Source organism: Pseudorasbora parva, chromosome 7 (genome assembly GCF_024679245.1).
Source record: "Pseudorasbora parva isolate DD20220531a chromosome 7, ASM2467924v1, whole genome shotgun sequence".
Taxonomy (NCBI): domain Eukaryota; kingdom Metazoa; phylum Chordata; class Actinopteri; order Cypriniformes; family Gobionidae; genus Pseudorasbora; species Pseudorasbora parva.
In genome coordinates, this window is record NC_090178.1 from 6,553,699 (window position 1) to 6,569,769 (window position 16,071).

General features: G+C 37.5%; 1 protein-coding gene across 4 annotated transcripts in view; it reads left to right on the plus strand.

The window, feature by feature from the left end:
* Positions 1-16,071, plus strand: part of kif13a (kinesin family member 13A) — an 87,219-nt gene that overhangs the window by 27,125 nt on the left and 44,023 nt on the right. For all 4 annotated transcript variants that reach the window (XM_067447884.1, XM_067447886.1, XM_067447885.1 and 1 more), the window contains exons 3-8: positions 467-479; positions 7,160-7,220; positions 9,734-9,826; positions 11,362-11,542; positions 12,377-12,464; positions 13,753-13,887. In XM_067447884.1, coding sequence (XP_067303985.1) covers positions 467-479; positions 7,160-7,220; positions 9,734-9,826; positions 11,362-11,542; positions 12,377-12,464; positions 13,753-13,887 — 571 coding nt within the window. The remainder of the gene's footprint in view (positions 1-466; positions 480-7,159; positions 7,221-9,733; positions 9,827-11,361; positions 11,543-12,376; positions 12,465-13,752; positions 13,888-16,071) is intronic.

Here is a 16,071-nt window from a genome sequence, read left to right on the forward strand (position 1 = left end):
TATACTAAAGTACTAAACATTATTAATTAAATACTGTTTTCCCCTCTTATGTTCTTTTTCAAAAAACATTTGTGAATTAAATAACTACAAAATAAATGTGTTTTAGTTGGTAATTGATCACTTTTCTGAAGAAGAAGAAATGTACATACACATGTGCCAAAAGTTTGGATTGAAAGAAGTCTCTTCTGCTTATCAAGGCTACATTTATTTGATTAAAAAAATACATCCTTAATGAATAAATAAAAAAATCTGACCCCAAACTAGTTGCCTTGAGAGTAATGTATTTGCTGAATGAGCCATTTCTGAAGTAGTTTTACTGGACGCATGAAATGCTTTATGTGCCTGTAAAATAATCAGTGAGTGTAATGATGGTCTGAATGCTGTTGACTGTGTGCTTTGCTCTTTATTTGTCTTTATGGAAACTGTTTCCTGTCCTGATGTGCCACTTACACCTCGTAATACTCAGAAAACAGCCAAAGGTAAGATAAAACTTATTTTCTGTTTATCTGTATGTGCATATTAATATTTATGCAATTCAATATGATTGTGAATTACTTAAAATACAGCACCATGTTTTACATCTCATCTGAATAGGTCTCATCCTAGGTTTACTTGATTAACCATACATCATCTTTTTTCACATTATGCTAAAATGTGAGTATCAAATATGATCCATCAGGCTTTTAAGGGATGTTTTATTTGTTAATCTCTCAATCATCATTATATGTTTTGAACTACAGAGCTTTGATCATAAAACGAAGCATTTAAATCTCATCTTACTAAGACATAGGATATTATTGGGAGATATGTTGATGATTGTTATTTATATGCATTTTATGTAAGTAGTCTGTTATATAAAGATCTCATTGATCACACAATGCTAGCAGAATTTCATCTTTCAGGCCATCTTAATATCAGCAACTGCACTAAATTGCATATTTTTGATCAGTTTGGGACTCTAAATAAAATGTAATCTATAGTCACACTATATGAGCCCTATAAGCCTGGTATATAAAATGTTTCTGACATATGCCAGGCTCTACAGGGTTAACAACGCTTTTCACATTAAAATGTTTCCACATGCAGTCAAAGATGCATTTCAGCTCCTCCATCCTTCCGGTGGGTCATCAGACGGGGATAAACGTCTGTGTGAATGTGTCAGGCCTCTAAGATCCCGTGAACAACCACAAAGAGCTACAATGTGTGAGGCAGCGAGGGACACACAGGGCCAGTGTACGCGCGTTCAAAGCTGCATTGTTGCTGCACCCGTCTCCCCCTCTCGCTCGCAGACCATTGTGCTTGGCAGGCAGACAGACTGCATTGCAGACTAATGCTGAGCATCCACGATTCGGGAGGTTTTTCCCTTTTTCAGCCAGTGACCTGATCAGAAGGGTAAGGCCGATTACTGGAAAGCGCTTCACCGCTTGCTTACGGCAGTGAACAGAGAGAGGAAATTACTCAAAATATACTGGGGTGAATTCAGTTTCGCTCACTGTTAAACCTGGCTCTGTCTATAAAACTGTGGCATGGCTTAATTAAGACATGCAAGTCATTGACATGAATATTAATACAAACACTCCTCCTTTCTGTATAAGATTATAGACTACAGTTGTGGTCCGAATTATTGCCACCCCAGGTAAATATGATCAAAGATGGCTTTAAAAAGAAATCTGCATCGGTTATCCTTTTGATCTTTCATAAAAAAATAAAATAAATCACATCTTTCATTGAAGTAAAAGAATTAGGATTATGTCCTCTTCCAGGCAGATTTGTAAAATGTTTAGTGGATTGGAACTTCTTAATTATTGCCCCGATGGTGGAAATGGAAATTTTTGTATGTTTTTCTTGTAGCCACTTTACAATTAATTTCTTCTTAACTAGGATTTTGTATTTGATTTTGAGAGGAAACGCCCACTTTTTAAAGATTTTTCTTAGAATTGTATCACTAGGAGCTAGCCTGATGTCGTCATATTCAGATTCTAGTCAGAATATGAGTGTGATATGGCTCCATTGGGCTTTGATTATGGGGTGTTTCAACCGAACCATTAAAGAAAATGCCTCTGCACTCAACTGGATACACGCACAACCAATCAGAGCAACGGAGTAAGTGACGTATAATGAGCGACGCATAGTGGTCAGCAGAGCTCATACACACTGGAAGAAGTAGGAGAAGAAGATCAAGCAATCAACTTTATTTATATAGCGCTTTTACAATGATGATTGTTTCAAAGCAGCTTCACAGTGTTAAACAGGACAATATTGCAACAAAATTTGATTTGGCTGTGCAGTTGTTCTGGAGAAAACATTGATGCTATCAGCTTATTTTAATTTATCATATAGCGACAATGTTGGCAGATCAGTATTATAGTTTATAGAATTAAATAAGACCTAATTAATACATTTACATTTTATATTTATTTGAATAACTTGGATCATCATTTTAGTGTCCCCAACTGACCAAGCCAAGCCAAAGGTGACAGTGGCGAGGAACCAAAACTCCACCAGGGCATGATGGAGAGAAATAAACCTTGGGAGAAATCAGGCTCAGTCGGGGCGCCAGTTCTCCTCTGGCCTATTATTAAACAGGGTATGATTATTATTCTGGCAACCTTACAGGTCAGAAATCATATTAGATCGGAATATTCAAAATTTCTGGGTATCACGCAAGAGACGGGTTCATTGAGGATGACAATTTACACAAGAATATGAATATTGAGTGAAGATGAGTGTAAACAATCTTTGCCAGTGTTGTAAAATAAATTTAAGGATACACGGAGTACTTACCAACACGATCATCATTTTTGAGAGAAATAGTGAAGGAATGCATATACGAACAATTTCTCTGTTTAGGATTAGAATGAATTCAACCCAATCGCTCTTTGGTGACATGGATGATTACGTTAATGTTGATAATCTGTCCATCGCCGCATAAAGCCCATCCTGACAATTTGATTGGTCCGAACATCTCTGGTTCAAGCATAGTTGCTCCACAACAGATCAAGTCCAGACCGAACTTCCCGACCTCAAATGCTGTGGGCGGGGCTTAGTTCGACTGGCATCCAGGCTAAGAGCTACTCTTTGCATCAAGCTTTTTCATGAATATGGGCCCAGAGAAATATTATTTAGTTTTATTTGCTGTGACTTTTGAACAGTAGTGCATTAACTTTGAATTAGAAATATCGGCTTATTAATTATAGACATGAAAATTTTTTTAACAAATCTGAAAAATCACTTACAGTACACTTACATTCTAGATTGTTGAAGCCTCTCTGTCTAAATTTAAAAATGTAGACATTTCTTGAAAAAAGAAAAGTGTATGTAATCTGATGCATTTTGATATTTATTGTTATTTCCTCCTCTTCAGATTTATATTCAGAAAACGCCCAGTTCTGCAGGCGTGTTTCCAGTGTTTTCGCGCTCTGTTCTTAATCAGGGAATATTTGGGTCAGTCTGATTTTACAGATGAGAGAGCCTGTCGGTTTCCCAGTGATCTCCAGAGAGAGGGAGAAAACTCATGCGCTCATAAAACACGTCACACTGCATCACTGCGGCCTGCACAACACCGAAAAACAGCTCATCCTTAATGGAGATCTGTCTCGTTATTCAGTAAAAATATGAAACTATGAATTTAAAAGTTGAGAAAGTAAGATTTGTCTTCATGCACTCTTAAATATAAAGGTATTGGCAGTAATGGTTCCATGAAGATTCCACAAAAGGTTCTTTATTGTGAATAGATATTCTTTAGATTATCAGACTAAGGAAAAATAAATGTATTTTAAGAATTGCTATCTGAAAGGTTCTTTCGGGGTCAGAAAATTCCCAAAGTTCTTCTATTCTATTAGCCTGACGTGGTCATACTCAATTCTAGTCAAAATATGTATTATAGTTTATAGATAATTAGAATATAAGTCTGATACTTCTATTAAACTGCCTGATTCTGCTCCATTGGGCTGTGATTATGGGGCGTGTTTCAACCAAACCAGGAAAGACATCAATTGGATAGACCTACAACCAATCAGAACAATGAAGCGGCGCATAACATTAATTGTCAAATGTCAACAGAACTCAACTGCACTGTGTTGCCATGAGATTGTTCCCAAGTCGGCGCGCGCTCCGAAACAGCCCACAACGAGACAAGCAAATTACACTTTCGGTTTCACACTCTCGTTTAAACGATCAAATGTACACAAACATCTATGTCAAAATGACCGGCTTGGAGAGTCTCTTAAACACAGCACAATTTGTGTCTAAAATGAACGTAGTTATTATGGATATAGTCGGGAGAAAATGTAGTGCATCTGCCTATATCAGTCGCCTATAGATCTGCACATCTGTCTTAAAGAGGCAGCGGTGTAAATAAACATGCTGATGAATTACTGCGAATTAAACAACCAAATACAAAGAGAAAATCACTCACAGCTCTTGAATGAATAACTTCAGCTTTAATAAGCATTATTTTGGCTATTTATGATAAACTATGCAGTGCTATTTTAAATTTGATTACTACAATTCTTCCTGAAATTAAAGCACCGTGTAGGCCTATAAAGTGAATCTTTGTTAATTGTGTGTGTGTGTGTGTGTTATTTATGTGTGTATATATATATATATATAATCTCAAAAAGTACCGGTAAGAATACCGTTAAAGTACCGGACCGATAAGCAGTATCGATAAGAGTACTAATACCGTTAAAACCTTAACGATACCCATCCCTACCCATGAGTGCGAATTTTAGCAGGCAATCTTGCCAAAATAACACACATTTTACGCCCCAAATGTCATTTTTTCCCCGGGGATCCCTTCGAGAAGTTATTGTTTAGGGCTAGTAGTTGGTGGCTTTTGTTGTAAAAAAAAAAGAAAAAGAATTTAATGATACACAGAGTACTTACCCAACATGATCATCATTTTTGAGAGAAATAGTGAAGGTGAATGCATATACAAACAAGCTCTCCGTTTAGGATTCGAACCAATATAATCCAAGCCCCTTTGATGACGTGATGATTACGTTATTGTTGATCATCTGTCCGTCATCGTCTAAAGCCCGCCCTGATGATTTCTCTGGTCCGAACAGCTTCTGTTCAGGGATAATCACTCCTCTATGGATCGAGTCCAGACCGAACCGCCCGACCTAAAAATGTTGTGGGCGGGGCTGAGTTCGGCTGGCATCCAGGCTAGAAGGTTGGCAGAGTGGAGGGGTTTCATAGAGACAGGAACTAAACAGAGCGTTACTGACACTGGGAAGAGAGGAGCTACGTTAATAGAAAATCTCTGAAAAATAATGTGCTTATTGAACATTCAAACATGAAAACCTATTCTAGTACAGCCCAAAAACAACATCAAGACTTTGAAAAAGGGCATGATAGGTCTTATGCCATATTTATTATCAGGGAAATATATCTTGTTTAAGAACAGTTAGATATCATCTTATTGCAAAACTAGAGCGAAAACAGAGTTACTTTATTTAGGATGTGAGATAAGGAAAACTCTGACTAGCAGGCCTGCATCCCTGCCCCTGTACGGATCCACAGGGCTGGTCGCTCTGGAAACATGTGCCACCAAAGCGGGAATTTATTCCACTGTCTCCAGATTTATGTATGTAATTAACTGTGTCTTCACAAAGACTGTTGCTGTACTCAAGAACCGTAAGAATGTCTCTCAGGAGAGACCACAGGAGCTCAGGAGACGTACTGCAGTTTTTGTGTTTAATTGTAAATGTAAAATGCCTTTTAAAGTTAAAACAGACTACTGATTTCACTCAGAAATTGCATGTACATTTGAAATGAATTACACACTGTAAAGTAAAAGATTGAACTAAATATTACATTTTGAAGTAGAAAGACTGGAATGTAAAAAATCTCCAATTATCCAATAATCTTTATTTGCAGCTTCAAAAAAAAAAATCACTTTTTACAGTGTGTCATCCAGTAAGAGTGTAAATGAGAATCATTTCATCAGAAAAGTTTGAGTTCATATAGAGATCTCTGACTTTAGGGAAAGTACAGATTGAGAAATTGTTTGAGAACTGAGGAAGAGATGTGTGAGATTACTTTTTCTCAGGAAAAAGAGCTTTCCATTTAATCTCGTTCTGTCTTGGATAAACGCGTGTATATTTATATGTATGCATTTGGCAGACGCATTTATCCAAAGTGACTTGCTTTGCATTCAAGGTGTACACTTTGTCAGTTCATGCATTCCCTGGGAAAAGAACCCATGACCTTTTGTGTTGCAAGTGCCATGATCTACTGTTTGAGCTACAAGATTTAAAGGGGTACTTCAGCGCTGGGAAGACGAATCTGTATTTAAACTGGGTCATTAATATAGTCGAAAGGTGAAATTATTTTTGAATTTGGTACCTTCTACACTGAGAAAAGATAGAAAATGTATTTTTGTCTCATGGGGATGAATGACTACAATTCCCAGAATGCTTCGCTGCCCTGTGAGGCCACTCCCAAAGCCATCGCTACTGAATCACTGTGACTGAGTTAGAGAACAGACACTACAATTAAAAACTGAACGTGTCTGTTCAATATAATGATCGAGTCGCCGCGTAAGTCTCACAGCACTAACGCTGTAGGAGTCAGATTACATTCTACGTCACGAATAAGCTCATGAGCTCTCTTTTTTTTTTAAACAAACCTCTACACTTTTAGTGAAAAAAAGACCAGTGGGTATCTATATAGAACTCCAGGGTTCTTGACTAAAATTTGAATTACGTTTTATGCCAAAATGTTGTATATAAGGAGAAATGTCTAAATTGGTTGCATAATATGTTTAACATGTTATTTTATTTTTTTCTAGTGATAAAGGTTTACAAGCTGTTTAATAAAAAAAAATGAATTAAAACAACAAAAACAAAAATTTAATTAATCCATAAAATGATTCCATGATGGGAACCCCTAAAAGGTTCTATGAAGTGCCTGAAAGGAGCTTTTAAGCTTCTATATAAAACCACTTCTTGTAAGAGTGATAAAAATAGTGATGATGATGATGAGGGCTGTTTTCTCATTCTCATTCACGCTGTGTGTTCAAGACAAGCAGTATCATGTTCTGTGTGTGTCAGGTATAAAACGCATTAAGTCTTCTTTGTCTGTCTGAGACTCGACCAGCATCAAGAGGAACGTGTTATAACAGGCACGCATGCATCTCTCTCTGGCTCTGCAGGTGTTTGCCTTCGACCACTGCTTCTGGTCCATGGATGAGTCCAACATCCCGAAGTACGCCGGTGAGTCACTCTTTAACACGTCCACACAGAATCACTGTCCCCTTACTGTGCTGGATAGAGTCACACCTGCATAATAATTATGGATTTTATTTGGTATTGTAATATGGAAAGCCCAGAAAATTACACGGACACACAATGTGCCGTTCCCAAGGGTGGGATCTGAGGAAAAGCAGCTTAGACCACACAAAATTCCCATGCTGGTCCAGGCTAGTTTAGGCTTGGTACTGTTATGCTGGTTTACCGTGATGTTCACTGACCGTCTGATGCATCTTACACACCAAACTGGAGATCAGACCTAACAAAAAAGAAAAGGGAATATTTCATTATGCTCAGTGTTGTTGTTGTTAACTAAAACTTTTAAAAATCATTTTTCATTCTGTCATCATTTAACCACCCTCAAGTCAACTTTCGTTCATCTTCTGAACACAAATGAAATCTTTTCTGTCCGTCCATTGACAGCTACACAACTACCACTTTGACGCTTAAGTTCATAGAGATTGTAAAACGAATCCATATGAATATAGCGGTTTAGTCCACATTTTCTGAATAAACCTGATCACTTAATGATGAACAGAATTAATTTAGGCTTTTTTTACATATAAAATGCTGATTGCGCAGCACGTTTGAGCGTCCTCAAGAACCAATGAGGTTCATTCTCGTGTTACGCAGCACGTTTGAGCGTCCTCAAGAACCAATGAGGTTCATTCTCGTGTTACGCAGCACGTTTGAGCGTCCTCAAGAACCAATGAGGTTCATTCTCGTGTTACGCAGCACGTTTGAGCGTCCTCAAGAACCAATGAGGTTCATTCTCGTGTTACGCAGCACATTTGAGCGTCCTCAAGAACCAATGAGGTTCATTCTCGTGTTACGCAGCACGTTTGAGCTTTATTATTAAATTATTGAAACTTAAATTAGAATTAAAATGAAAACTGAAAATGTAAAATGAAAGTGAATTCTAAATATGAATAAATAATATAATAATTCATAAATATTTCTAAAATAACCGTTTCAGCCGGTGAATATCTAGTTTAAGTGCCTCAAACAAATCTCTTTCAAAGATTTGTTTGCAAATCCATATTCTTTCTAAAAATGACCATCATATCAACCTGATATCATTTTATTAGCACCGACCAGTCTCATTTTAACTGGTCATTTCAGCCGCTGTGTGTATTTTTCATTAGTCGCTCCCTGTCTGAATTCATCTGAAACCCCACACTATAATGTAGCACAATGACATGGTTCTTCGTGTCAGTTCTCTCTGTTTAAGTCTGCCAAAATAAAGCCTGGCTGACAAACTGATGACTCTATAAACATGTTCTTACATGGATGCTTATTATTGCTTGTTGATCTGTCAATCTCACAGTGTAATGGATATAAAGGTGTATTCATGAACCTGCTAATGGAATGAGAGTGCTATTGACTCACACAGACACACTGGTTATTGAAGTCTTTTAGGAAGGATCATGTGCAGTTATAGGGGTTTATAAAGGCCTGTACGGAAGTGTAGAAAACTGTTCAGTACAATTAATGATGGATGCTTTGGGAAATTCCTTTCCTTTTTCTTTTTGTATGCTTTTTCACAACCTTTTTTGGTGCTATAAAACAAAAATAACTTGATGCTTTGTGTGTTTAAACTCAGTCATTCAATTTTACAGCTACTTTCCTTCCTTTCTTCACCATTTATTTTATTTTATTAATGACTTATTTGTTAAATTTAAATATGTTCATTGTTCATACATTTGCATATATTATGAATGCATTTTTGGGTAGTACTTCACATTAATATTTTTTATCATTGTCTTGTTGATAAGTGGCTTATTGTTAGCTCATTTTAATTAATGCATAATTAACTAATGAGACCTTATTGTAAAGTGTTCATTTTAGTTTTAGTTCACTGTTTATTTTATTAAGTCTGTCTTTATGGACTTAAGGATTTCCTTTTCTAGTGAGATGATATTTAACATCAAAGTTTCTGCTACTCAGTATGTTCACGTGAATGGAAAAAATGATTGCTTATTGGCCAATTACTCGTCTCTTAAACAGGGTTAATGAGTTGTGACGATCAACAAAAGATCTCCAGTCTGAAGGGTTTCATGCATGGGATCTCCCACCTCTGTTCAGACACATTGTGTGAAGAACATTTCAATTCCTGTGCAGTAAACGCAGGGAGCCGCATTGGCGCTCAGAAACAACAGGCGATTTGTGCGGTGAAAGTGCTTGAGGTCCAGCTTTATTTAGCTCTTTGCACAGCTGGCTGATTCACCATGAATCTGGAAAACTGCATCTCGGCTTCACTGGAGCACGAACACATCATGCGGCCCGTTTTCCCATACACACCGCTTATTTCTGAGGTTTTTGTGGGAGGGCTCGAGGGATTTCTTCTGAAAGCCAAGGAAATGAGAAATGTGGAGATCCCTTAGTTGCTCAGCAGTGAAGTGTTCCTTCTCGTACAGTATGGAGATCAGAGAGGGAAGATGTTGTGATTTTCATGGTTGTCTGTATTTGTCTTGTAGGTCAGGAGGTCGTGTTCAAGTGCCTTGGGGAGGGAATTCTTGAAAACGCATTTCAAGGATACAACGCCTGCATTTTTGCCTATGGACAAACAGGTACTGTTACAGAGAGAAATATTCAGTAAACAATATATGGTCTTTTGTGAGTGCTTTCTGTTGATAGTGACATCCGTTTCATTGAAAGACATGAATAGATGCTCATTCATTGGCATGAGAGCAGTGGTGATTACCCTAAAAGAGCCCTGCGAGACATAACTGTAGTACACAAACATGTTTCTCACTAAAAAAAAATCACACAGGGAATTTTCCTCTTTTCACCTAGCTTTACAAACTCACAAAAACATGTCCAGGTCATGTTTCATGTCAACATTTGTTTTTCTTCATTAAAGGGATAGTGCACCCCAAAATTTTAAATGATCCCATGATTTACTTACCCTAAAGCCACCCTAGGTGTTTATGACATTCTTCTTTCAGACTTCTTTTAAAAATGTCCTGGCTCTACCAAGCTTAGTTGTATCATTTTGAAGTCCACAAAAGTGCATATATCCGTCATATAACTGCTCCACAAAGCTCCAGGTGTTAATAAAGGCCTTCTGAAGTGAAGTGGCGAGTTTGTGTAAGAAAAATATCCATATTTTAAACTTTATAGGCTAAAATAACTAACTTCCAGCAGTCAGCGGTACGCAAGTCGACTCTACGGTGAAAGAGTAACCCCTGACGTGGTGTAATAGGAGCATCGCAGGCTTTGACGCCTCTCGCAGATAGTGCTGGGCATCAAATACAAGCCCCTCTCCTCTTATATTGATATCCTCCACCGTTTCTCTTTAAAAATGAATTTTTTAGACTCTTATTCATGACCAGTGCTTTGTTTTGCTCTAGCTTCTACGTTCATCAATACGCATGCATTAAGAGTTCAAGGGTTACTCCTTCACCGTAACTTTTTAAAACTTAAAAAAAACAAAAACCAAAAAAACTTAAAAAAACAAACTGTGTACTGTGCTAATTAACTGAGACTTCTTACAGCTCTTACAGGTTGTTGTCCTTGTTTGTTTCGTTGCTTCTATTGCTCTCCCCTTTTTGTAAGTCGCTTTGGATAAAAGCGTCTGCTAAATGATTAAATGTAAATGTAAAATACAATGAAAATAACAATAATATTTTTGTTTTGTTTAAATAATTTTTATATAATTTATTTAAATCTTGCTCAGGCAGTACAGATGAAAATGATCTGTAATTAATAAACTGGCTCATTTGTAGAATAGTTTTTCAATTTGTGCTGTTCAAATCTTTGTGAAAGTTGAATTATTTAATTCAAAATAAGTTTTTAAAAGCAGAATCCATGTAATAAGTGTCGAGTGAGGCACGTGGTCTGTGGGTAAATATCAACCTGATGTTTCTCCGTTCATGAACAGGAAGCTTCTGCGTTTCCAATCATACTGTTGAATCGCTCAGTGTCTGTCTTTCCTCCGCAGACGCACCACATTGTGTCTTTCCTCTGCCTACCTGTCCTAGTACTCAGACCGGCGTTTTGTCCTCCAACACAAGCTTTACATGTGGGCTGACGTGTGCGAACACGCCTGCTGGGTGAGATAATGTCGTCTAACCTTTGAAACGTTGTTTTGGTGGTCTGGCAGGCTCTGGGAAATCCTTCTCAATGATGGGCAATGGAGAGCAGCCAGGACTGATCCCGAGACTCTGCTGCTCGCTGTTCGAGAGGGTCTCCAAAGAGCAGAACGAGGCCCATTCCTTCAAGGTGGAGGTCTCGTTCATGGAGATCTACAATGAAAAAGTGCGAGACCTGCTGGATCCCAAAGGGTGAGCGGGAGTGGGCACAATAAGCACAGACGTTGAGTTCCCAGTTCTCCTCAAGTTCACACAGGTGTAGAGAATGACTGTCAGCATGATCCACAGAGGCTGTCTGTAAATCTGCAGGCTGTGTGAAGGTTGTTCAGTCTCAGGCAGACCCGTCTGCACCACCTAGTGAGAGTTTACAGCGCTTGTTTTCACACTCAACTTAAAATCCATCACTTGCAGCCGTATTTTTGCATCTTTGTTTATGGCCTTATTTGTTGACTTAAATTTTAAAACTTTTTTTTTTGGGCTACAATTTTATTTTTTACATTTTCAATTTGCACCTTTTATAAATCAATACATTTTAAAATGTATAGTCGTCTTAACATTTGTAATTGTTTTCTTATTTTGTACTATATATTTTTGTGTTAATTAATAGATACAAGTTTATTAGCTAATTATAATTACCTGCTTTAAAATGCAAATGTTGTTATTAAGTTTAATTGTAACAAGTGTTTTTTTTTATTTGTAATAATAAGCAATACATTTTTCCTTATTTTGTGAAAATGTTACATTAAATATTCTTTAAAATGTATTAATGGTTATAATTGAATTAGTTAATTAATTATTGTCCTGTTTTATTTGGCATTATTATGTTACGTAGTTTAATTTAGTTTAAAAACAAATTCTTTAATTTTATACTTTGAATTTATCATTCAAATTTTGACAGTATTTTTTTTAACCTAAATTATTATTGTTATTATTTTAGAAGAGGAAGATTGTGAATCGGCGTCCAGATAAAGGGCTGATGAAACTGTAGTGGTATTTTCTCACATGGCTTCTCTTGCTTGCGTGCAGGAGCAGACAGTCTCTGAAGGTCAGGGAACATAAAGTCCTGGGGCCGTATGTGGACGGGCTCTCTCAGCTGGCTGTGATGAGCTTCGAGGTAAACATGATTGCTAAAGTGATTTTATCCTGAAATCTTACCTCTGGAGATTCATGAAAGTCTCAGTTGTTTCAACTTTGTTTTACATGTTTCACTCAAAGTTCTGTAGGAAGCTTTGTCTGTCCCCGACGGTGACACATGGGCTTTATTCCAACAGCAAGAAAAGAAAAAAAGTAAAATAACAGAACAAATCACATTTTCCACTTACAGTGAACTATGTGACATTTGATAAAACGTTCAGTTTTGTTCCATATAAAAAACAAACGATTTTCTTGGTTAATGGAACATCAAGGAAACCTTCCATTTTATATTTTGCAAACATTATGATAATTTTACTTTTAAATGTCCTCTAAACACTATGAAATAAGAAATAACATTAAATGTTTCAGAAAAAACATTTCATGAGCAATGTATTAATGTGCTAATGTTTTGAGAACCTTATTTACGACCAGATAACTTTAAAGAAACGTTCTATTAAAGGTGCACTATGTAGTATTTTTGCAGTAAAATATCCAAAAACCACTAGGCCGGTGTTATATATTTTGTTCAGTTGAGTACCTACAATATCCCAAATGTTTCCAACTATTTGTAAATTGTGAGAAAATTGCTATTTTAACTAAGGACCGGGACGTTTCAGCATAGCGTTTGAGCGAGTCGCCTGTCAATCGCGTCGTATCTGCGTTACACTCGGTTTTATTCTGCAGAAGCGCTTTTCTCTTAGCAGTGTGAACATGTCACAGCAGCGCCGAGCGAACGCACAGAGTAACGTCATAACATCATTTTAAACACACTTAAATGTATCTAATATGATAAACAGAGCTGCTTTACCTTTAATCATGACCGGAAAAAGCGGAAGTGCGGGCGCCCGTCGACTGTGTCCTGTCCCGTCATAATAAAAGTCCCGGTGTTCGCGAGCCGTGTGTTTGTGTAACAATCGCTCCAGCGGCCGTGCTCAGCTCCACAACACTCGGTCCTGCTCTGCTTCACACTACAGTAACATTAATAACCGCATCCCTGAACATGATTTCTGCCCGAGTCCTGTTTTCCATCGGCTGTGAGGTGAAGACCACATGTCCCAAGATACTGCGCTCACACTTTGCGTCATCAAACTACGCCTTTGTTTAGAATAGGCGCCCTCCAGTGGACGGAAAGTTGCATAGTGCACATTTAACGTTACTGGAAAAACGTTTGTTCATAACTTTGAGAGAACGTTCCCTGTTCCAAAGCGAAAGTGTGTTTGCATTGTGTGATTTATTTGCATGTTCTCTATCATTTCCCACCAACGCAGGACATTGAATCTCTGATGTCGGAAGGGAATAAATCACGCACGGTAGCCGCCACCAACATGAACGAGGAGAGCAGTCGCTCACATGCCGTCTTCAGCGTCATCGTCACGCAGACTCTTTACGACCTGCAGTCTGGGGTCAGTGGTTCATGATCACGGTTATCCATTTTAAATTGTGCAGATATATGGGAAATGAAACCGCTGTTTTTACTGCAGTATATATTTTGTCCCTGATGACAGCAGAATTATTGAACAGTTTTGTTTATTTGTGACATGCAGCATAAATCAAAAACCATTGAGTCATTCACATGCAGAAGTGGGCAAAAGTGATGATCGGAGGGGAGATTTTTTTTAATGACTCTACAAGGTTGATTAAACCATTAAAATATATGAGGAAACTATTTTATATTTTTTAAATATGAGGGAAAAACAAAACACTAAACTTGGTAACAGCTACAGGTTTTATTTTATAGGAAAACAAAAATCTCTCAGGAAAAAGCATACATTGAGTAGATCATAATAAGATATACATTTTGTATTGGTTTTTGTATGTTCATTTTTTTGTATTAATGAAATTATGTCAATTTGGCATTTTTCATTGCGTTATCACAAATAAAACAATTGACTCCAAGCACAATTATGCATTACAGTATGATTCAATATTTTTAACAAATATTTCATCATTTGTATAATGGGTAAAGTTTCCAAGATTCACAAAAAAGTCATAGCAGACGACGTAATTTTTTTGGTAAACTGTTTTATTTTAATTGCTCACATCACTTACATCAGATAATCATTCTTAAAGGGTTGGTTAACCCAAAAATAAAATTCTCTCATTAATTACTTACCATAATGTCGTTCGACACCCCGTAAGATTCATCATCGGAGCACAGATGAAGATATTTGTGTTGTAATCCGATGGCTCAGAAAGGCTTCATTGACACCAATGTCATTTCCTCTCTCAAGACCCATAAAGACACTAAAGACGTCGGTACAAAGCCCATCTCACTACAGTGGCTCTACAATCATTACATGAAGCGGCGAGAATAGTTTTTGTGCGCAAAAAAACTAAATAACGATTTGTATAGTGATGGGCCGAATTCAAAATGTTTTCGAGTGGTTATGAATCAGCGTATTGATTCATGATTCGGATCACCAAAGTCATGTGATTTCAGCAGTTTGGCAGTTTGACACGCGATCCGAATCATAAATCAATACGCTGATTCATAACTGTTCGAAACTTTGTTTTGAATTCGGCCCATCACTATATAATGGGTCCTGCACTCTGTGCGAATGTTCCTTGTCAGACTGTATAAACATTATCGCCGCTGTAAGCCATGTCACACTAGCCACGTTTACATGCACCCTTTTTTGTCATTCCAATTGAAAGATTTAGTGGACTGTTTACATGAGACGTTATCTAACCTGATCTGGGGTTTACATGTGCTGACTTTCAATCACAATCATCACAGAGCAGTTTGTCTGCCGCTTCAGAAATGTCGATGCCGTCCTCTCCAGCAGCTGAATGTGTTCACGGATGCCATAGCAACTCTCAACGGCCACCAGGACTTATACGGTTTTATAAAAGCTATTTATTTATTGTAGAGTGCAAACATCTAAAAAAAAAAATACATTCTTCTGTCAGGCGCAGTTGAAGTAAAAAGTGCCTGGGACAAACGCTGTCAAGATGAGAGGATGAATCCAGGCTGTATCTGTCATTATGCCAATATTATCTTCATAACTTCTTACGAAATAAAAAAGATTACCCCTCAGAAAAATTAACTTTCCTCTCAACATTATAGCCTGCGTGTGAGCGCAGCGCGCTGTCAATGATGAAGGCGCGCGCTGTGTATCACGTCATATAAGGACACACACTCAAAAGTAATCCGGTCAGGTCGTTTACATGGTTAAATTTTTCGTTTAATCGGTTCATGAAAAGGTTTATCCCACCCCTCTCAAACTGATTACAATTTCATTCGGTTTGGGCATTTTTATTCCGACTGAGGTGTTTATATGGAGCATTTTCATTCGGATTGGACTTTTAAACCGATTACAGTGCTCCATGTAAACAGACCTACTGTAAGATCTCAGTTGTCATTAATGTACGATACTCAAGGCATGCTAAAAACAGATGCACTAAGAAAACTCATCCTTAGTTTTATATCATCAATGAATGCTGCGTTCAGTGACAGTGAGCTGCATTTCACGCGGGGCTGAAATGCTGGCTACAAAGAAATCTCTAGCTCTTGTTTTTGTCATAGTTTGTCTTGAAAAACCGAGATATTTGACGGTCGTCGTAGGAGAAGTCACACTGCAGGACTG